The sequence below is a fragment of the Scleropages formosus genome, unplaced genomic scaffold (genome assembly GCF_900964775.1).
Source record: "Scleropages formosus unplaced genomic scaffold, fSclFor1.1, whole genome shotgun sequence".
NCBI classification, from domain to species: Eukaryota; Metazoa; Chordata; class Actinopteri; order Osteoglossiformes; family Osteoglossidae; genus Scleropages; species Scleropages formosus.
This window is the reverse complement of record NW_021641051.1, coordinates 17,219-40,740: the sequence shown is the minus strand read 5'-3', so window position 1 is coordinate 40,740 and position 23,522 is coordinate 17,219. Positions and strand designations below refer to the sequence as shown.

General features: G+C 44.2%; 1 protein-coding gene and 1 pseudogene across 1 annotated transcript; one reads left to right on the top strand and one right to left on the bottom strand.

The window, feature by feature from the left end:
* Nucleotides 1-4,369: 4,369 nt before the first annotated feature.
* Nucleotides 4,370-5,478, top strand: LOC108920587 (insulin-like growth factor-binding protein complex acid labile subunit). The gene has a single exon (XM_018729882.2). The coding sequence runs from the start codon at nt 4,370-4,372 to the stop codon at nt 5,435-5,437; it is 1,068 nt and encodes a 355-aa protein (XP_018585398.2). The 3' UTR covers nt 5,438-5,478.
* A 554-nt stretch (nt 5,479-6,032) lies between these two features.
* LOC114909799 (protein S100-B-like) lies at nt 6,033-8,009 on the bottom strand (annotated as a pseudogene).
* Between the last annotated feature and the right edge of the window lie 15,513 nt (nt 8,010-23,522).

Below are 23,522 nucleotides of genomic sequence, written 5' to 3'. Positions count from 1 at the left end.
AAAATCATTAATCTCCTTCTTGACTAGGCTGCAGCAAAAGAGGATTTTACTGTTAGCCTTCTATTAGTGGGGGTGCGGTGGCGCAGTGGGTTGGACCACAGTCCTGCTGTCCGGTGGGCCTGGGGTTTGAGTCCCGCTTGGGGTACCTTGTGACGGACTGGCATCCTGTCCTGGGTGTGTCCCCTCCCCCTCCGGCCTTACGCCCTATGTTGCTGGGTAGGCTCTGGTTCTCTGTGACCCTGTATGGGACAAGCGGTTCTGAAAATGTGTGTGTGTGTGTGTGTGTGTGTGTGTGTGTGTGTGTGTGTGTGTGTGTGTGTGTGCCTTCTATTAGTTTTCAGATAGTAGTCGGGAATGTAGCTATGAATTATGGGCCCCCAGAAGGAACATTGCTGCTCCCAGATCTAAGTATTGCTTGATCCCCTTTTTACAATTTAATAATAATCTGACAATTTAGTTTAGGAATTCCTGAACTTTGATTTATTTTAAGTTTGCAAATTTCAGGAAAAAAATTTGAGCTTGGGAGAAGGGGGTCAGAATATGCTAAATTTACCTTCTCAGATGGGCATTTTGCAGCTGATGCTTTGCTGCCCAAAGCGGAACACTATGCTATCTCTGTTTGTAACTCTAATATTTAGTCAGGAGTAGATAGTGTCTGTTTTACACATGTGGACTGTAAACACTGAGCATGGAGAGTCCTGAAGATTGATGCTTTAGGAAAAAGGATCATTCACCACCTGAAGAAGATCTAGCACTTAACTGTGACCCAAGATTCACCCCAGGAGTGCTGCTGCTGTTTATAAGTAGACTGGTCATAGTATGTTCCTTACATTCTTTGAGAAATAAAAAATGTAACTCTGCTCCTCCTTTCTCACCTGCAAACTGCATCGGACTGATAGTAGACATTGTTAACTATGCCTATGGATTGACATCCATAAGGTCAGCATAAAGACACAGTCAGACATTTGTCATCTGCATCACACTGTGCAAGCAATCTGACCTGTCCGTCCCAGATAGCACGCAAAACGTATTATAGCACAGGCATCCGCATTACAATTCCATGAAAGTAAATGGTAGATGAGGGGTATGATATGTTTTTTTTTTTTCCCCTCAGCGAGGCATCTGAAAACAGGATTTAATCTGAGATTAAGAGGAATCCAGATTTATTAGATTCTTGTACATTCCACATTTTAAACTGTGTAAAACTAAAGAGACACGTTATCTGTTCTCTTGTTTGTTTCTAATACTTTGGTCCTTATGAACATTTTTAAAGTCAGAATTTTCCTGCTATGAATGAAACTCCTAACCTTGGATAGTTTCAACAAAGAGGTAGAGAAAAAGATTTTACCTTTTCAGATCTAGCAGCTGTTTAACATAATTTACTGGTGAATTATTAACATACTTTTGCTAATCATGGCACAGGTGGTTTGCCAAAGAGTTTTTTTAATTTATTTATTTGTTTATTTATTTATTTAGAACAGAGCACAACTACATCACAATAGAATCAAAACAAAATTAATATACTGTATACAAATGCATACAAATGCATAATACAACTCAAAAAGCAAATGATGACAATACTAAGCTTCTCTTCTGAAGGAGAGCCAAAAAAGTGACTTAAACTTGCAAAGTTCACTGAAGTCATCTTACATCTCAAGTATCAATTTTGTAGTGGAAAATAGCGAGACATTTGAGTCAACCACACAGTGTCTCTAATGTGGATTTGGGTGGGCCAACTCAATGTTTTGGTTCATCCTTTAATAATAAAGTGTTACTATTACAGGTTTTCTCAAATTGGTTATACACAATTTTCAGGAAAATCAGTATATTGAAGTTTCAGGAAAACTTCATAACTTCCAGCTTGTTCTTCAAAAAATGACATGTATTCTCGTTGCTGGGACACAAAGTGTGTAAGTCAGATACTCTTTCAAAATTCTCAGTGCACTGTTCAGCAATAAACACACACACACACACACACACACACACCGTATGGAACTGCTTGTCCCATACAGGGTTGCTGGGAGCTGGAGCCTCACCCGGCAACACAGGACGAAGGGCTGGAGGGGGAAGCGACACATTCAGGATGGGACACCACTCTGTTGCAAGGCACTCCAAGCGGGACTCAAGCCCCAGACCCACCGGAGAGCAGGACCTGGTCCAACCCAGTGTGCCACCGCACACCCCCCCCACAAAAAATAAACATTTATGGAAATTCTTTTAAACTAAAGAGAATACTGGGTTCATAGCTTCAAGATGGAACAAAAGGAAGAAATGCAACAGCAACTTTCAGTTGTCAGAGTAAGGGCTTTTCAAAAGCAAAGTGGCAAAGTAACTGAAATATACGGTATATTGGCCTTCACTGTACCCTTCGCTGTCCTCTGTCTTCACCCCACACTCTGCCACCATTCGCACAAGCACCCCTTTCTCTGACATTGAATGTTTGCTACTAGCTTTCTTTCCATTGTTCCATTTTGAAGCTCCATCAAAAGATCTCCATAAAGAGCTCACGATTCACTTATTTAATTGTAAGGTATTTTGTAGCGAGGGGTGTGGTGGCGCAGTGGGTTGGACCACAGTCCTGCTCTCCGGTGGGTCTGGGGTTTGAGTCCCACTTGGGGTGCCTTGTGATGGACTGGCGTCCCGTCCTGGGTGTGTCCCCTCCACCTCCGGCCTTACGCCCTGTGTTACCGGGTAGGCTCCGGTTCCCCGCGACCCCGTATGGAACAAGCGGTTCTGTAAATGTGTGTGTGTGTGTATTGTAGCAGATGATTTACAGAAGTGAGGTGAAATTGTTCAGGTTCACCCATAGTGTGTGAGTAACAGAGAGAGTGTGTTCCACTGATGAATGACCCATTGTAAGTAGTGTATCTAGAAGTGTAACTCACCTTGGATGAGTAAGGTGCATGGGTTGATAACACTATGCAGAGTTCATTGGAAGTCACTTTGGAGAAAAGTGTCTGCTAAATAAATAAATGCAAATGTCTTGGTTCTTTATTATCGAAAATCCACTTTTCTATTTAGTTTAAAACCATATATACATACATACAAATGTTAATGCAAATCTAGAAAATGGTACTAACTTTCAAATACATATAGGCCCTGCTTGCTTTTGTCTATGGTGTGAAATATTCTGAGTATATTAAGACATTTTGTAGGAAAACAGAGTTCTATCACTAATGTGATAAAGCATTTTATTGATTGCCTTAGTTAGGAATTGCATTTAAGGAATTGAAAAAAAAGAAAACTGATTATCCTGATATTCCAGGTAGTAAGTTTATTGGAAAACTCACATTATTATATTGTGAAATCATGATGTAACCCAGAAGATACAATATTTAATGCGTACAGAAAAGAAAAAAAAAAAAAAAAAAAAAGAAGCAAGTGACCCAGAGAAACAGAATAAATGTGAAATATTTAGTCCAAACAAAGAAAGCCAAGCTATGAGCTTTTTTTTTTTTTTTTTTTACATATACGCCTAAATTACAACAAAGTCCTGAAAATCCATAAATCTGAAAAGGAGTTGCAGAAGATTAAGTGCACTGCCCCCAGCACAGCTGAGGTAACCACAGAACAGAGCAGGAGTCTCTTGACGGATGTAATCCTCTCTGGAGTAATCTTTATGCTGCTGTTGGTGGGCGATTCTGACTCTTCACTGGGTTCCTGTGGGTGACATTCAGACAGATAGGGAGCACCACAAACTGTCAACGTGTGAATTATTCATATGCCCACACAAGGCCCTTGCCTGTCAGTAAGTGAAACGCAGTGGAACGCTGGACAACGGCACAGGGTCCGAAGGGAGTCGTGGCATCACACCCTCTGACACACATTTTAAACCTGGAGAGGGTAAGGGATTTAAAAATTAATATTATTTTTTTTTGTTTATGTCCTGAAGTGCAAGGATGTATGTTCAGATTGAAATTAAACAATAATTATTAGTGAAATGATAAATCCACCAATTTTAAGAATATCCTAGTTTCTCAGAAGTGCAAAGTTATTTTTAAAATACAGTGTAAAATTATGAATTATGTATGTACATTGTTTTTTTAAGTTTGTTAATAATTTCCACTGTATTGACAGAAAGCAAACATTATAAGAAACTAATGCATGTTTCTTTCATTAAATCTATTAACTAGTGCAAATTTCAAATTATTTAAATTTACCTTGGTGCAGTTTTTCAACTTTGCATGTCTCATAGGAGCTCTTCTCCAACAGTTCTCACAAACATTTAAATAGCTGATTTTTGGTTATGTAACTCATTTTACACAAACACAGCTGCATGATCAGAGGCAGTATAGAACATGTAAATTCAACAGTGAGATAGTATTTATTCTTTTTTTTTTTTTTTTAAAGGACATTACAGCAGGCAATAATGGAAGCTTACCAGTGCTTCTTTCTACTCCATATGTCTACTATTTGCCTTCTATGTGCAACCACACAGCTACAAGAAGAGGGGCACAATTGTACTGAAGATGTCAGGTTCATCAATTGTTCTGGCAAGGGTCTCATCACTCTGGTGGGTGGGGTCCCTCCTACTGTGGAGCACCTGGATCTTTCCAAAAACTCAGTGACAGAGATCCATGCTGGGTCCTTCCGATCCATGTGGAGCCTGAAGGTGCTCCTTCTGAATGACAACAACATCAGCGCTCTTGCTGATGGCACCTTCTGCTCCTTGGAGAGCCTCCAGAGGCTGGACCTGAGCCACAACAGGATCTCCATCCTGAGTGCTGGCTTTTCTCTGGGCCTAGGCTCCCTGAAGGAGCTGCTGCTGGGGCAGAACCGGCTCACGGGCTTGGAAAGTGGAAGCTTCCTCTACCTGGATGGCCTGAGGAGGCTCGACCTGAGCGCCAACGCCATCCGAACCATCCACGTGCGCGCCTTCGGCGGAATGACAGCCCTGCGCAGGCTGCACCTGCAGGACAACCGGCTCGAGTTCCTGGGCGGTGGCATTTTCTCCACACTGCGCTCACTGGAGGTGCTCGACCTGCGGGGAAACCTCATCGACGCTACCGAGGGAGGGGTCTTCACGCCCCTCGCTAGCCTGGCCACGCTAGACCTAGCCCACAACCGCCTCAGCTCCATCCGCTTCAGGACCCTGTTGAGCATCCCCAGCTACAGCACCCACATCCTGCTGGGAGGAAACCGATGGCACTGCGACTGCGACCTGCAAAGGGTGTTTCGCAAGCTGCGCAGCGTACAGAGGCTCTTCCTGGACGACTACGCCACCCTGAGCTGCGCAGAGCCTCCCGAGCTGCAGGGCTACCGGCTTGAGGAGGTCGACTCACAGCTCTGCGTTGCGGAGACAGTAACCGTGCTCATCATCACTGTTACCGTAGTAATCACTGTGGTGGCCGCCATCGTCATGGCAGAGAAAAATAAATTGAGGAGTGCACACAGATTTTGGAGTGAGGGCAATTATGGTCTTGAAGGATACTGTTAGACATTCAGGTGTATTATACCTGAATTGGATGTGTGCTAAAGTTTAAAACCGAACATTGAATTTAAGTGTAAAAAGTAAATATATTAACTCAGTGAACTGAGTATAACAATTCTGAAATGAGTAACAGGAGAGCATAAGAACTGTGTATCTGACAAATTGTTACACCACTGCTTTTAACCAAAAGCATCAGGATGAGTAAATGAGTTATTTTAAGTAAGTTTCACCGTACACTTTTTACATGTACTCTGCAGATTAAATAGTACTCTATCCTTGTCCTGCGTTCAGATACATTGCCTCTTTGACGATAAATGTTATTATGAGAAACCCTGAAACAGTTGTACATGTACAGGCATGATTCAGTGGAGAAATGTCTCTGTGCAGTTAACGTGGTAAAGGTGCAATTCCAGCCATTTCAAAAGTCAGACATCTGTAGGAAACTTCCAGCAGGAAGAGCTCAGTAAAACAGAGTATGTGAAATCATTGCTTTATTTTGTAGAAGTACAAAGAAATAATAATAAAATGGTGTAAGAAATTCTGCCTTGTCCTAGGTATTTTGTTAAAACTGTACATTTTATAAACACCACATGGAGGCATATTGAAACAGTCATTTTATTTCCCTTCAACAAACCCCTAAAACACAGTTTCAAAGTGTTAGACTTTGCCATATGAGGTTTACTCCTCTATCTTGCTATCAGGAAACTTTGCAAACAGCACAATGCAACAGAAAGCCTTTTACTTGCTCTAAATTTTTGTCAGGATTTTATACTTACACAGTGATTAGAAAGGTTGCAACATTTGCATATTTGATCGATACATTGTCATCCCGCTATAGCTGTATATAAGGAATGTTTAAGGCTTTACTCTTTTGCTTTGGAGGAAATTCATAGGAAAGATTTCAGATTGTTTGGTCAATTGTGAACCGGCATCTGCTGTTGACACTTAAACATATTTTATTTCTGATTTAGTGTCAACATTTAATGCCTCACATAGGGTGTCTGCACCATTCCTGCATATGTCAAGTTTAGGACAATCTTTGACCAGAAATTATATTTTGCTAAATGACACAGGTGATCTGACATACATCAGGGTTGTATGATAAAATCTGCGGTCTTCAGAAGGAGGTCTGTGCCTTATACATATACTATGTGTGTTGTTATTTAAAAAAGTGCAAAAGCAACAATGAAAATGTAATTTGATATACATGCCAGTGAAAAAGCCAGCCCTACTGTAAAGCATGAGAAATGGTGTTTAAAAAATGTCTTTTGCATTTTTTTAAGTCTTGTTAGGCTAAGAACAACTGTTTTGTCCAAAAAATGGGAGACTACTCATCTTCTTGCTGTACAAAGAACTCATGGCAGCAGATGGTAACCATGGTGATGAAGGTCATGAACTCCTGGAAGTCGCATTCAGAGTCTCCATCGGAGTCCAAGCTCTCCATGAGATTGTCCATGGTTGCCTGGTCTTTAATTTGCTAGAAGTAAACAAGAAGAGAGGAAAGTTAATTATGCAAATTCCCCATCAAATTTGAGAGATATAGTTGATGGAAAATGCAATTTAAGAGCCTCACCTCTAAAAAGTTTGATAATTCATTGTTAATCAAGTCTTTTAGCTCGCTTTTCTTGAGTTTATGCTTGTCACCCTCTTCTGGGCATACTTCACAAACACTGCCACTATGGTGGCCAAAGAATTCTCCAGGTCAGACATTATGGGATGTGATGTTAAATCTGCAGCACAAAGATGAATTAGTTACAGTTTAACAGAACACCATCCTGCTATTTTATAAACATATCTGAGTGTGTAATATGGTATACAGTATATGTGACATAATGCACAGTTGTGAGCAAGTTATCAAACCAGAATTTGCTGAGCAAAGACATACTGCTCTACAAAGGGTAAGTGACAGTGCACATTGGTTCCTCAAAGCAATGAATTAATGTACTAAACAAATAGAGTTCCCCAGATTTCTAGTCACAGGCCACCAATAAATCATTTGTAACTACTCCAAACCTTGACTTTTCCCCATACCTGAAAAAAGAACATTTTCAAAAAACACCCAAAGATTTAAAGTGTTAATGCAAGCAAACTTGATGTCCCTCCTATACCCACTGTCATTATGCCACTGGTCAAAGAATACAGCACATTCTTATAATAATACATATACATTATATTATCCTCTCATAGTACATTGGTGAACCCCTACTGTGTGTAGTGGCTGATGATATATCCAATAAATAAAAATAATAAAACTGCAAATAATGAAGCAAGCTGTATACTAAAAATTATAAAGTTCACTAGAATGCAGGTAACTTTTATTTATTATTCTTAATCCATTATAATCTTTGCAGATTTGAAGAACTTGTTATACATTTATACGTTGCAGCTTTTTTAAAATCAATTATTTTACTGTGGTATTTTACTGTGGTATTACAACTAATCAGTAAATCACTATACAGTGAACTAAATAAAATTTTAACAGGAGGAGAAAAGAGTGAAAAAAAATAAAAATATAACTTACCACAGAGTTAGGGTTGAGAAGAAAGTTGTTTGCAGAGTTGAGAGAACAAGTTCAGTGAAAAGGGGAGAGTGTTTATATGGAGAGTGAGTGAGTGGAGGGGGGCAGTGTTCTGGGCACCAGACCTGTCAATCCATCCCCAAAACCAATGGGGTGGTCAGCTGCTATGAGGCTGGACTATGGCACAAAAACACTCCACTGGCCCTGTATCCTTGTAATGCTGAGTTTGATGATGCAATGGAGAAAAATGTCTGCCAATGTATAAATGTGAATTTACTTAGTGTGAGGATGTATTTATTTTTGATAATGCAAAAGGAGTCTGTAGGTATAATGCTTCAAACAACCCTTTCTGAAATATATAAAAGAAAACCAGATCAAAGCACAATCCCAAAATTTTGTACCAAGCTATATTTTACTTAGAAACATGAATAATTAAAATTTCTGTTTCCCATCACAAAAACAAATTGTAAAAGGCAGATAGAGTGAGGGTATTATTGTATCTCTAATCTGGAAAATTATTTAAATAAGATTATTTATCCTATTTATTACCTTCTTCCTCTAAACACTAACAGTCCATAAAATATGCGCAATTATATGCCTTGCTGTTAGAAAACTGACTCTGTCCATACATTGGGCATTGCTGTGTTCGGACGCTGCCTCTTTCATCTGGCCGTGTGTACAGAATGTTTAGTCTTGTGGGCTTTCTTAATTGTCATGGAGCTTCTGGTCTCTGCAGACAGCACAAAAGGCTTGTTGTCATGGGCAGCAAACAACAATGGCCTGCTTCAGAGGAAATGGATGGCAGCGCATGTTAATGAACAGAGGCCTTTTTGCGGGCAAAGTTGGCCAGACGTGTGTCCCGAGCACCCCTGGATTACTAAATAGATGTTAGTACGAGATCCGGACTAGAGCTGGAGAAGGAAAAAAAACAGGATGCGTCCTTTATCATTTGCAGCAGTACTTACACCAACTTCACAGAAGAAAATCCAAACACTTATAGTACACTTATCTGCTTATCATGTATGATGGGGATGATTGCGAAGAGAAGTCAAAACAACTGTAGTAGTCAACTCCAGAAGTCATTGTAAAATTTAAGTTTGAGCACTGAAATTTCTACTGGGAGCATGTAACAAAGATCATATACTGCTCTCATGACCATAGAATAATTTAGATCATAGATCATAATAACTCACCATTCAGTGTTTGCACGTGGTCCCTTTATGCTCACTTTCCTTAAAATGACACAAAATGATAAAGTTTGAAGGGCCAACACAGATAAGGAAGGACATATTGGGGAAGTACTGGATAGAGAGATATATGATTGAAGAATCAAACTTTCTTATAGGCATAACTCAGTAAGATTGAGTGTCACAGTAATCCTACCAGCCACTGGATAGCAGCTTTCAGGCCTTGGTGTCATTCCCCCTTCGTTCTGCCCAAGCTTCTGTCTTGCAGCCAGGCAAGGAAGCCCTGTGACAAAGCCATCTATTGCATGATAGATGATTCTTTGTTTCACTGAAATATATTTCACATTCGCGGGACAAAAAGAAACCATTGTCAACTCAGTGATTTTAATCTAATGAAATCTGCCATTTTTGTTTTCTTTTCAGTAATGGGTCACATGGCTTTTCCAACCGTACTCCACTCCATAATCTATAGCCACTGTCTCCCACTACATTGCTATATGATGAATTCAAAAGTCAACATTTAGAACCACACCTATATCAATGTAGGGATAAATTTACTTTTTATTCTTTATGTTATGGATTTGTTTTCTATTTGGGAAAAGTTAAATACTTTCTGAAAGTGTTCTACATGTGTTGCAACTACAGCCATTACAAAACTCCCATTTGAAAAAGGACCATATATAAATTCAGAAATTGTATTTACATACTAGGGGGTGCGGTGGCGCAGTGGGTTGGACCACAGTCCTACTCTCCGGTGGGTCTGGGGTTCGAGTCCCGCTTGGGGTGCCTTGTGACGGACTGGCGTCCCGTCCTGGGTGTATCCCCTTCCCTCTCCGGCCTTACGCCCTGTGTTGCCGGGTAGGCTCCGGTTCCCCGTGACCCCGTATGGGACAAGCGGTTCTGAAAATGTGTGTGTGTGTGTGTGTATTTACATACTGTTCACATTGTACTTAAATTAATATGTATGAGAAGTTAACATTAGTGGTTCAGCCATAATTGAAAACCTGGGTAGAGCTAGGGTTAATTGAAAACATAGGTAGATGGAAAGTTCTGTAAATAATGGAGGAAAGCAGCTACATTTCAGAAATTCATTGTTTCTGGTTTGAAACAGTACACATTTCGAATCATTTTGTTTTTATTTTGAGAAGTTTTTGTATAATTTTTAGACACTGACGTGCGTATTTCAACATTCGGAATTTTATTAAATCAACACCCGTCAGCTGATTAATGTATGGTGGAAATAATGAAAAAAAAATCTTTAGGAATATTGAACGGAACTGCTAACGGACTAATGGACTACCTAGTCCATCATAACTAACTTCAATGATGCAGGTTTACATACATGGTGTGTACATTCCGCTCCGTACACACATACAGTATGTGGATAAACAGCTAAAAACTGGTAGTCATCCTGAATTGCTCAAAAAACTATCTATGTTTCAATCTGAGCAGAGAAAAAGACATGCTGTTTACAATGAAAAGGCAGCAGAAACTACTGGATTCTCCTTCTGGTCCTGTACATTTGTAAATGAGCATTTCATCCCGGAAGGGAAAAGAAGCAGGCCCTTGTTGGAGCCTGTGCCGGGCTGTCTTTGTGGCAGACGTACGATGAGAATGCACTGAGGATGCTGGGACACGCATCGTCCTCCAAACAGACAGAGCACTATGAAGCACGGGCCAACGTCTCGATCACGTGGCCCCATTGACTCCTTCACAGGGAAACAATGGCGCAGCTCCAGTACCAGGGTGTGACTCTTCTCATCCACAATCATAGTATCAGCCATGGTGATGTCGTCTGACTCCAGAACAATGACTGCATCGACGTCAAGGCCACTTAGTTCCAGTGTTGAGAATTATTATTTTAAAAGGTTATCACGCTTCTGTGCTCCTGATTTGCACATGGGTATGGCCATGCATATTGGCCTTGAATAATAGGTAGCTGTTATTCATTATTTCTTTGTTTCTTTATTTGTTTAAATTTCATTATAAAATTTGTATTTTAGGTATCAAAACATCCAAATACCAAAATACTTTTATTTCCTCAACTGAATGTCTGCACTAGACTACATTCATGCACTGACATTCTTCATTGAACAAATGTTCATAAATCAGTTGTAATCCTAAGTGATTTTCAAAGGATTACATGTTCTGAGAAATATTTAGCCCCCCTCCCCCCAAAGGTCTGCTGCTGTTTAGGTAAGATATGCTATCTTGTGTTGCTACCTGGATTAAAAACAAATAAATCACAAAACTACTGGATCAACTTCATGCATTTCAAATTGCTACAAAGGATTGTAGCATTTTTCTTTTTTCATTTTTTCTTCTTTCAATTTTTATTTCTTTCTTTTGATTTCTGCCCTCACATTATCATGATCTGAAGAAAAAAAGAAACGTACCACCATTTCTAACAAGTCTTGCTTTTTTTTCAAAGGCAAATATTTTTCTTGTCTCAGTGTTTTTTCATAATCTTCCTTGATTAAAATTTAGTTTGGTTGTTTGTCATTTGGAGGCATGGTGGCGCAGCGAGTTTGGCTGGGGCCTGCTCTCTGGTGGTCTGGGGTTGCGGTCCCGCTTGGGGTGCCTTGTGATGGCCTGGCGTCCTGTCCTGGGTGTGTCCCCTCTTCCCCGGCCTTGCGCCCTCTGTTGCTGGGTTAGGCTCTGGCTTGCCGTGACCCTCGCTTGGGACAAGTGGTTTCAGACTCTGTGTGTGTGTGTGTGTGTGTTTGTTTGTCTTTTAATCTTTAACCTTTTTACTGGTGTAATGGTGAGCGGTACTGGCCCTACCTCATTTCAAAGAACATGATGGTGTTGTGTGTTCATCTGTTTCCATAGCAACAGTCACTCTCCAGGTGGCATGCTCTTCCCTCCCACGAGGCCATTACCCACCAGCATAAGAAAATGGTTTGCCAAGAATCTGACTTATTGTCTGGCAGCCACCCATGCAGGATTTAACAAAGTCCATCACCTAGCTGAGGATCATTAGCCAGTTTGAGTCCTACCAGAGACTCTCATTTCTCTCTGCTATGACCTTTCACCTCCTCATAATTACCACCTTAGAAGTGAACTATAGCTTCTGCTATGCGGTTTAGGAGCAACAGCTCAGTCAAACAAATACATTCCACCACAGAGCCACAGGATGGCAGTAATTCCATGAGAACATGCACACCATTACCCCTGAATCGCATGCTGTCAGCTGCAAAGTCATAAATATATTTTAATCCTCTCTACAATGAACTAGCACACACACACACACATTTCAGAACCGCTTGTCCCATACAGGGTCACAGAGAACCAGAGCCTACCCAGCAACATAGGGCGTAAGGCCGGAGGGGGAGGGGACACACCCAGGACAGGATGCCAGTCCGCCGCAAGGCACCCCAAGCGGGACTTGAACCCCAGGACCCACCGGAGAGCAGGACTGTGGTCCAACCCACTGCGCCACCGCACCCCCCAATGAACTAGCAATTCAGGAAATATGAGCTGCTAAGTGGATGTGGGATCTAAGTTTCCTTTGAAAAGACCATTTTCTGCCACTAATGTGAGTTGATAGGTAAGTCTTTGCAACACAATCTTGGAAGTTACAAAACGGTGAAACAAGGGCAGAAAGACTGAGGATCTACAGGAGGATGCTGGGAGTAGGCTGAGTTTTCAAAGGCAAATAATGCATTTTTTTCCTTTGACATTTTTCCCACTTTTTGAACAGTGATTTTTGCCTATTTCCGGACTCCTTTCTTCTGAAATATGAGGTGAACTATATGCAATAGACTCCACCTTCAGCCATTACACACACACACACACACACACACACACACACACACACACACACACACACACACACACACACACACACACACACACACACACACACACACATTTTCAGAACCGCTTGTCCCATACGGGGTCACGGGGAACCGGAGCCTACCCGGCAACACAGGGCGTAAGGCCGGAGGAGGAGGGGACATACCCAGGACGGGACGCCAGTCCATCACAAGGCACCCCAAGCAGGACTCGAACCCCAGACCCACCGGAGAGCAGGACTGCGGTCCAACCCACTGCGCCACCGCACCCCCTATCAGCCATTACATTCACAATGAAATAAACATTTCAGTAGAACAAAATGGCAGTATTAGCACTGTCTTTATGCCAACTTCTCTCCTACATTAGCCACGTTTAAAAACTGTGTTTAAATGTCCTAGTGAACAGCCAGCTGGTATTTATGAGACTGAAGTAGCATGGATCAGGACCAGAGCAATTCATACAGGGAAGCCTTGTTCCATGTCACGGCTTCACCTCCTGTCGGGTTACAATAATGTTTTAAAATCCCAAGTCTTAGTTACATTTGCATTGTTATTCTAGTTTTGGAGAAATTGTAATTTGTTTTAAAATGTTTGTTTTAATATTGTCTCACAGTGCCTGGGTGGTACAAGGTTCAGTCCCCAATCAGTCTGTGAGGAGTTTGCATGTTCTTCCTGTGTCTATGTGGGTTTCCTCTGGATGCTTTGGTTTCCTCCCACAGTCCAAAGACATGCTGTTCAGGGTCACCCATATTGTCTGTGTGTGATAGAGAGAGTGTGTTCCACTGATGTAAAGATGAGTGACACATTGTATCTAGCAGTGTAAGTCACCTTGGTGAATAAGGTGTGTGGGCTGATAACACTACATAGAGTTCATTGGAAGTCACTTTGAAGAAAAGCATCTGTTAAATAATAAATGTAAAATTGTGCTTCCTGGAACCAACACTGTGTACCTTTACTTTTAGAATAAGTCCCTGTAGTCTGACTGTGCGTCTGAGTCTGGAGACTGTAATCCACTGAATTGTCCTTTTGTCACGCAGAACCTAGGGAGCCGGCACGGATGGACCCAAGTACAGAGTTGTTCGTTTGGGTTTCAATGGATGCGGCAAGTTCTTGGTGTTGGGGACAGGCGAAGGGTCGGTCTAAGGATTGCAGAGTGCCAGGGGAACAAGGGAGGCTGGTAACCAAGGACGTACTGGAAAGGGGACAGGTCTGTGGAGGAGTGAGACAGAGAGTTATAGGCGTATTCAGCCCAGGGCAGGAAACACGACACTGGTCTTAGTCCTTCCCACAGCAGCTCCTCAGGAATCAGCCAAGGTCTTGGTTCAGCCGCTCCACTTGTCCATTAGCCTGAGGATGGTACCCTGACGTGAGGCTCACGGACACTCCGAGTTTCTGCCAGAACGCCATCCAGACCCTGGACACAAACTGAGGGCCCCAACTGGAGACAGTGTCCTTGGGTAACCCGAAGATCTGGAAGACATTCTGAAACAGAAGCTCAGCCGTGGCCAAGGCAGTGGGGAGTCGCGGCAAAGGAATCAGAAGACATGACTTGGAGAATTTGTCCAGTACAGCAAGGATTACTGTGTTACCTTCTGAGGGTCGTAGGTCTGTAAGAAAGTCTGCGGCTACATGAGACCCATGGTCTGGCTGGCATCGGAAGGGACTCCAACAGCCCTGCCGGTTTATGATTCGGGGTCCTGGACTGGGCACATACCTCGCACGCCTCCATGAATTCCTGCACATCTTCCCGAAAAGAGGCCACCAGCACGTCTTCTCGAGCAGGGCCCCAGTCCATCAAGCCCCCAGATGGCCTGCGGCTGGGGTGTCATGTGCCCAGTGGAGTAGCTGGGACCGAATCCTGGGAGGAACGTACTCTTTAGTTTCGGGGGTGTTGACTGGATTTGGTTCCTCATGTTGGACCTGTAAGAGATCCTGTGCGCACTGCCAACGAATGGGAGCCACGAAGCAGGTGCTGGGCAGGATGGGTTCAGGCATATCTGGTCCTTGTCATAGAAGCGAGACAGGCGGTCCGATTGGTGTTCTTGGACCCAAGGCAGTAAGAGACGGTAAACAGGAACCTGGTAAAAAAAAGAGCCCAACGGGCTTGTCGAGGGTTGACTCTATGGGCAACCTTAATGTACTCCAGATTCCTATTGTCTGTAAGAACCAAGAAAGGATGAGTAGCCCCTCCAACCAGTGCCTCCACTCTTCTAATGCAGTTTAATGGCCAACAGTTCCCTGTTACCAATGTCATAATTTTGCTATGCAGGCGACAGTTTACGGGAGAAATAAGCACATGGGAAGAGTTTGGCTGGGGTCCCCTGCCTCTAGGATAACATCGCCCCAACCCCGATGGTTGAGGCATCTACCTCTACAAGGAACGGTAGCGACGGGTCAGGATGCTTAAGTATTGGGGCAGTTGTGAACTGTTGCTTGAGATCCTGAAAAGCCTCCCTGGCTTCCTTGGACCAGGAGAGCTGGGACTGTTTGCCCTTGAGCAATGAGGTGAGGGGTGCCATGAGGCTGCTGAACCCAGGAATGAATCGCCGGTAGAAGTTTGCAAACCCGATGAACCATTGAAGGGCCTTCACCGTGGTCGGGCGGGGTCAATCCCATACTGCCTGGACCTTACCTGGGTCCATCTCCACCCCGTCAGGACCAAAGATAAAGCCCAAGAAAGAGACTGCTCCTGGTGAAATAAACACTTCTCCCCTTTGACAAAGAGGCCATTGTCTAGGAGACGATCAAGCACTTGTCTTACATGGGTTATGTGTTCGGCCATCGATGGTGAAAACACCAGGATGTCGTCTAGCTATACTAGGACACACTTATTGATTAAATCACCCATTTCGCACTGAAACACAGAGGGGGCATTGGCTAGTCCAAAGGCATGACCAGGTACTCGTCGTGGCCTAGAGTGGAACTAAACGCAGTCTTCCACTCATCTCCTTCTCTGACCCGGATGAGGTTATAAGCACTGTGTAAGTCTAATTTGGTAAAAACCCATGTGCGTGTATCTGTTCAAGCGTGGCAGTGATCAAAGACAGGGGATGCGGATACTTGACAGTGATCTCGTTGAGACCTCTATAATCTACACAAGGGTGGAGATCACCGTCTTTCTTTCTTTCCCTCAAAAAATAAACCCGGCAGCGGCAGGTGAAGCGGATCGTCTAAGAATGCCTAGGGCTAGGGCTTCTGATATGTACTCTTCCATGGCCTTGCTGGTCGGGAACGACAGCAGATAAACTCGACTCCTGGGAGGGGTAGTTTCCTGGCAGAAGGTCAATGGCACAGTCCCATGGGCGGTGCGGTGGCAGGGCAGATGCCTGGTACTTACTAAACACCTCTGTGAGGTCGGCATATTGCTCTGGCACCGTCAGAGGCTGTGTGGAGTCAGGGCTCTCGACTGATGTAGCTCGGCAAGGCAAAGTAAGACAAGAGGTGGTGCACTGCTTTCCCCACGATACCAGTTCCCCAGAACTCCATGAAAAAACCAGGTCATGCGCGACCAGTCAGGTGTAACCAAAAATTACTGGGGTGTCAGGGGCCCTAAAAATAAAAAAAGGAGATGGTCTCCACATGACAATCCCAGTCTGAAGTCCAATCTCCACTGTTTTAGTGTCCACTACCGCTGACCCTAGTGGTTGACCATTGAGCGCTTTCACCCGTAGCGCAATCTCACAACGCTGCATGGGAAAGCCATGGGCTTCCGCGAAAGTGGCATCTATGAAACTGCTTGCCCCTCCTGAGTCTACAAGTGCATTCGTTACCACCCTGCGTGGCTCCCACATCAGGACAATGGGAACTGTGAGTTGAGGAACTGACCGAGGGGTGGTCTACTCACCTTTTTAGGTTGTCCAGCTCGGTGTCCCCCTGTTGTCAACTTCTCCGGGCAGCCAGCTGCATAATGCCTGCCTCCTCTACAGTAAAGGCAAAGATCTTCTCAGATGCGTTGCTGCCTCTCTCTGGGAGTCAGAAGCCCACGTCCAACCCCTAAGGGTGTTGGGAGCTTTCTGGGGGCTGGTAGAGGTTGTGGTGAATGATTGTGGAGCAGATCGTCCAGGCAAAGGTCGGTCGATAGGGGCGTGGTCAGGGAACAAAGCGAAGGGTCAATCTGGCAGCAATCAGCGTTGGAACGAGGATCCATGGAAGTGGTTGGGAAACAGTGAGGGGGTCGTAAACCGGAGAACGTGAAATGTGAACTGGAGATGCTTGTGAACAAGACGTCACGAGGAAGGGCGGTTGTCCCTGACGAGATTCTGCAAAGGTATGGGTGCTGAGGAGAGTCTTTTAAAGGGTGAGCAGTTAGTCAGGAACTGGAGTCAGATGCTGTCAATTGGATTGTGGGCGTGAACGTGACACCTTTATTAGTTTGAGACTTGTCTGTCACGTAGTTTTACAAAGACTAGACAGACAGTGTAACGTAGTATTCACACACACGCAAGGCAAGCACCATATCGGTGATCTCCACCAATTCAAGTCCCATCCCTGGGTTAGGTAATTGGTCCAGAGATGTTATTCAGTACTACACAGTAAATTCAAAATAAACACTCACTGAAAGAATTTAAAATTTAAAGAATTCTGATAAATTGATTGAAATATGCACAGAAGCTTAATCATGCTTGAGACAAACTGATTTACAGTCAGCCACCTCACCACCCTCACAGGACTTTGATTACTTTCTGTTACCTTCATGTAATTTTTAACATTCTGTAACGCGAACTAACCAAAACATTTTTACCACTGGCAATACGTTTTGTTTTCTCTTAATAAAACATTTAAATGACTTTTACTGTAATTCAATAGCTGCAGCGAGTTTGATTTCCTCACAGGAAGCCAGCAATGGCGGGGGGGGGGGGGGGGGGGGACCAGGTTCTGCTCTCTGTTGGGTCTGGGGTTCAAGTCCCACTTGGGGTGCCTTGTGACAGACTGGCATCCTGTCCTGGGTGTGTCCCCTCCCCCTCCAGCCTTATGCCCTTTGTTGCCAGGTTAGGCTCTGGCTCCCTGTGACCCTGTATGGGATAAGCAGTTCAGAAAATGTGTGTGTGTGTGTGTGTGTGTGTGTGTGTGTGTGTACACGTTTACGTAACATTGCAACATTCCAGGAGTGGCTCTGTAAAGGATTGATCTGAGCATGATCAATGCACAAATGATCATGAAGAGTGAATGAATGAAGATACACTAGATGCTCTAATAGACTGGAGAGCATCAGACACTGCCAGGAGCACAGTGAGAGAAGAAGGAGGAGGGGGCAGCGGAGGACACAGTAGGGATGAGAAGGTGGCAAAGAGTCTGTATAGTTTTTAGTTAGTTTTTTAGTTGCAGACTGTATTTTGTTGTGGAAGAAGGAGGTTTTAGCTGAGGAAACAACAGAGTCAAGAGTAACTAGAGTTGTTTGTAGACATCCAGGTCCGTGCAAGTCTTGGATTTTCACCATCGTTGCTCTGCACTCTGGAGTATGGTCCTGTTAGCAAATAACGTATCAGTCAGCCCTGGGGTGGCACTGGGGCATACTGGTCTGAAAGATAGTGGACAGAGATAGTCAAGAGAAGAAGATAGGGAAGAGAGGAAAATGTTTGCGGTATTGTCTGTTATAGATCTGAGAACTGTTCAGCAGAAGGGACAGCGGACAGTGTGGTAGAGGCAAGGCAGTACGGTGAGAGAGAGTTTAAGTTATGGCGAAAGGCAACAATGGGTGCAGAAAAAGGAGAGAGATTATTAGTGAGGCAGGGTTGAAAGGAGATGAAGAAGTGATCAGAGACATGCAGTGGAGTAACAGAAAAGACAGGACGAGTGCTCCAGTAAAGAGGTGTTGCCGAGATGGCGAAAGCCACCACCACGACAACCAAATCTGTCACAGCCGAGAACTGCGACTCACCTCAGACGTCAGCAGAAGTTGCCACAAGCGTGCCAGTGACAGACCCCTGGCTCACCCTGGAAAGGTACGACGGCTCCCCAAACAAATGCCAGGGATTCCTTTTACAATGTGAACTTGTATTCTCCAGCCTTGCTCACATGTAACAGACAGATGACAGCAAGATAGCTTGAATCATTTCATTGCTGACAGGACCCACACTTCCATGGGCCACAGCTGTCTGGAGAAAGCACGTGCCCACAATCTATGAGGGCCTCCGAACACGATTTGAAGCCGTGTTCAACTACCTGCTCCCGCCCCCACAGCCAGTGACTGCTTGATGACAACCCTGCAGGGCGATCGGTCTGTGGCTGTGTATTCCCTGGAGTTCCGGACTGTGGCAGAGCAGAGCAGCTGGGTCTCCACAGCTCTTTTGGCTAGTTCTTGGCACGGTCTGCACCCACGGATTCAGGCTGAACTAGCCTACTGGGCAGAAGACTGGTCCTTGGACCCTTTCATTAAGACCACAGTCATGATTGACAACCTGGCTTGGGAACAAATGCCTCATCCTCAGCAGTCCTCCTCCACAGCCATGGCTCCTCCTGAAGCTCCAGATCCCTTGCAGCTGGAACAAGGTGTCCTGACCCCCAGAAAGAGTCAGCATTGACTCAGAGAACAGTTGTGCTTGTATTGCGGAGTTTCTGGCCACTTACAAGCCAACTACTCTGTTCAACCATCCACTTGAGACCCCCACCTGGAACCATGGGTCAGCACCCCTGTATACTTTCAAAGCCTCAACGCGATCACGGTGAAGTATCCTCACCCCCTGCCACTCATCACTGCCGCCCTGCAACAAATCCATGGAGCACAGGTCTTTACTAGTTTAGACCTGCACAGCACCTACAATCTTCTCCAGATCCGAGAGGGTGATGAGTGGAAGGCTGTGTTCAGCATCTCCCTGGGCCACTATGAATATACTGTGATGTCGTTCAGCTTGTCCAGTGTGCCCTCTGTGTTCCAGGCTTTTGTCAATCATGTGTTGGGGGATATGGCGAACCAAGGAGTGCTGGTGTACTTGGATGATATATTGGTATACTCCGTACCATGGAGCAGGCCGTCCAACAGATACGACAGGTCTTGTGATGGTTGTTGGATAACCACCCTGTTCGTGAAGGGAGAGAAATGTCTTTTCCACCAAAAACAGGTCGCCTCCTTGGTTTTATCCTGCGGGCTGATGGCGTGGCCATTGATCCAAAAAGGTCCAAGCCATGTTGGATTGGCCCCGACCCACCTCTTCGCGCTTCGGGGTTTTGCTAACTTCTACTGCCGGTTCATTTGGGGTTGAGCATGGTGGCTGCACCCCTTACCGCCCTTCTGCAAGTAAAAGGGACCCACCTAGTGTGGACTGTGGAGACGCGGGAAACCTTCAGGTCCCTGAAGGAGAGATTCACGATGGCACTGATCTTCTGACACCCAGATCCCACACTTCCTTTTGTGGTGCAAGTGGGACACCTAACAGGTAGGTTGCTGGAGCAGTTCACTCCCAACAGCAGGGCACCCCTCCAAAACAGCACCCGTGTGCTTATTTCTTGCACAAGCTGTCCCCTGCTGAATGTAGTACGACATCGGGAGTCGAGAATTGTTAGCCATTAAGCAGGCTCTGGAGGAGTGGAGACACTTACTCGAGGATGCCACATACCCATTTTTTAGGTCTCAGAACTACTTAGTACTTAGAACCTGCAGTACCTGAAGACCGCACAACATCTGAACCCCAGCAAGCAAGGTGGGCATTATTCTTTATGTGGTTCCAGTTCACAGTGTCCTACAGGCTAGGTATGAAAAATACCAAGGCGGACGCCCTGTCCGCATGTATAGCAAGAACCCCAGCCCTGAAAACCCAGAGCTCATCTTGCCGGAAAGGTGTGTGGTTGCTCCGGTACGATGGCAGTTTTCGCAGGAGCTCCTGTATGCCCAAGGAGATTACCTCAGACCTGCAGCAAGCCAGAGGGTAAGGAATACGTCTGGCATGAGACCAATCTCCTCCATTGGGCTCATGACTCACCAGCGGCTGGGCACTCTTGTCACTGCTAAACTTTCACTCTCCTACAGGGGTGATTTCTGGTGGCCTTCCATCAGAGAAAAACGTTCAGGAATATGTGGAGTCTTGTGAGACCTGCGCACAAGCCTGGACACCCAACCAGAAACCCGCAGGTCTACTCGACTCTCTACCTGTCGCTGTCCTGGTCACATGTGGCAATCACTTCCTGGTCGATCATCCTCGGTCGAATGGTAACACCGTTGTCCTGACAATTCTAGACTGCTTTCAGAAGGCATGTCAGCTGATTCCCCTGCTTCAGCTCCTGACGGCCCAGAAACTGTAGAAGCCCTGTTCCGGCATGTTTTTCTGCCTCTACAGTCTCCCAGAGGATATCGTATCTGACAGAGGTCCACAGTTCACATCAGGGGTATGTAAGGCATTCTGGCGCCAGTTAAGGGTATCGGTGAGCTTGACCTCTGGATACTACCCGCAGGCGAACCAGATCAGGTACAGAGGGTGTAGCAAGACATCGGCCAGTTCCTACGTAGCTACCGTAGCCAGAAGTAACATCAGTGGACCCAGTTTTACCATGAGCAGAATACGGCAACAACTCCCCATCACACTCATCCACGGGTATCTTCCTTTTCAGTGTGTCATTGGCTATCAGCCCCCCTGTTCCCCTGCATCCAGGCTCCGCAACGTGCCAGCAGACGACGCCTGGTTCTGGGGCAGTGAGGATACATGGCGGTCTGTTAAGGACCATCCACAGTGCAGCACAACAGATACAAGCAACAGGTGGATCACCATTGCTGCCACCTCTCCTTTCATCCGGTCAATGGGTCTGGCTCTTCACCAGGGACCTGCGACTACGACTCCCATCCAAGAAGTTTGGCCCGCACTATATTGGTCCCTACAAGATCATCCACCAGCTCCCCCAGTAACCTACTGCTTACAGCTACCCCACAGCTGCGGGTCTGCCCTTCATTCCACGTGTCACTGCTCAAACCATAGAAGACATCTCGGCTCAGATATCCTCTCCTGCACTTGGGTCCAACCTTCACCGCATCCTCTGTTCCGCGTGACAGAATGTTTCATCTGATTTGTACATTTCAAGGAACTTTAAATTTGATGTATTTTTGTAAAGCAAGCTATGTGTTTCCCTGATTTTAATCAATCTATGCATCTATTTATCTATTCATGCATTTGTTTTGAGATACCCAGCCATAATAGGATTGTGGCATTTATTTGCAAATGAAAACATATGAGTATACACACAGTGAACAGTGACGAGCTACCAGACACTGCCAGGAAACTGTTTTAACCATTAAATGACCATACTTTTTGCAAACTGTTAAATATTTGAGCAATCCCCTTCAATTTTATATCTTGCATTTTAAGACTTTTGACAAACTGTTTAAATACAAGTGAATATTCATAGGTTGTTTTGCAAAAATCAAGAAATGTAAATGGAAATGTAGTTCAGATCCTAATGATGTCTTCTAATTGTTCTTCTTTTCTGACATATACAGACTAAAGAAAACTGAAAAGAGTTCATTGCATACAAGTCTAGATCTTAAAGTTTTGCATTAGGAAAGAGCCCATTTAACTACAGTTAAAAGGAGTGTAGCCACAAATTCACATGGGGCTAAAACATACATTCCCACTTCACACTGAACCCCAAAGCCATAATTATGCCACTTAGTGAGCTTTGCACCATTCTTCTGTGAAAAATTCTCATTTGATTATGGTGATGGGAAGTACTGTCAGGTGCTGTGCTGTAATCTCCCATAAGTGCGAAGTTAGATTGAGATCTGTTAATGAGATGACCACAGAATATACATTATTTTCATTCTCTTTAAACCATTTATCCACAGCATGTGTTCTGTGGATGGGTTGCCACTGGATGACAACACTATCATCAGGATCAAAAAGCTTCACCACAGGATGAACATGACCCCTAAGGTTTACTTTGCATTTTTTTTGCTCACAAAAGGAATTATTGAACTATTGAACAGTTAAATGTACTGTATGCCAGAAAATAACATATCCACTATAACTCTGTGACTATGGACATACTTTAAGTGTAATGGATTCCTGAAAATCCCTTAAAAAATCTTTATGCTTTCTCAATCCTCAAAAATAACACCCATTCTTGCAGTAACATCACATCATCCTATCATAAACGGAAACAATTACTTCAACAGTTAAACTTAGTTATAGCACAATTTAAGAAGTTTCATTATTAGTTACTCTATAATACTCTGCAAGACTTGTTCTGCTCTTTCGCACACCGTAAAACCTACTTAAAAAAAGATTTCTTCCAGGTGCCCCAATGTTCTTCCATAGATCAAACTCATGCGTGTCAGGTCATTTGATGATTCTAAATTGCCCACAGGCTGAGTATCTGTCTGTGTGTCTGTACAGTGGATTGTATTGCGTCATATCTGATGCATGCAACAGCTCCTTGTGATCACCGAAGGTCCCACTCCAATTCACCAGACAAAATACAACACACCTGAGTCCCATCACACAAGTCTTTGAAAGAGAGAAGCAAACCCACAAAGAGTCCAGAATCTTATTGAGTGTATATTTGTTCCTAGTGTTTGCATAGTTCCTAGCTCATAAAAATTAAAACCTTTGCTTTTCCCACCATGACCACGAATCTTTAAATTGAACCCCTTCCTATTCAAACCAAGA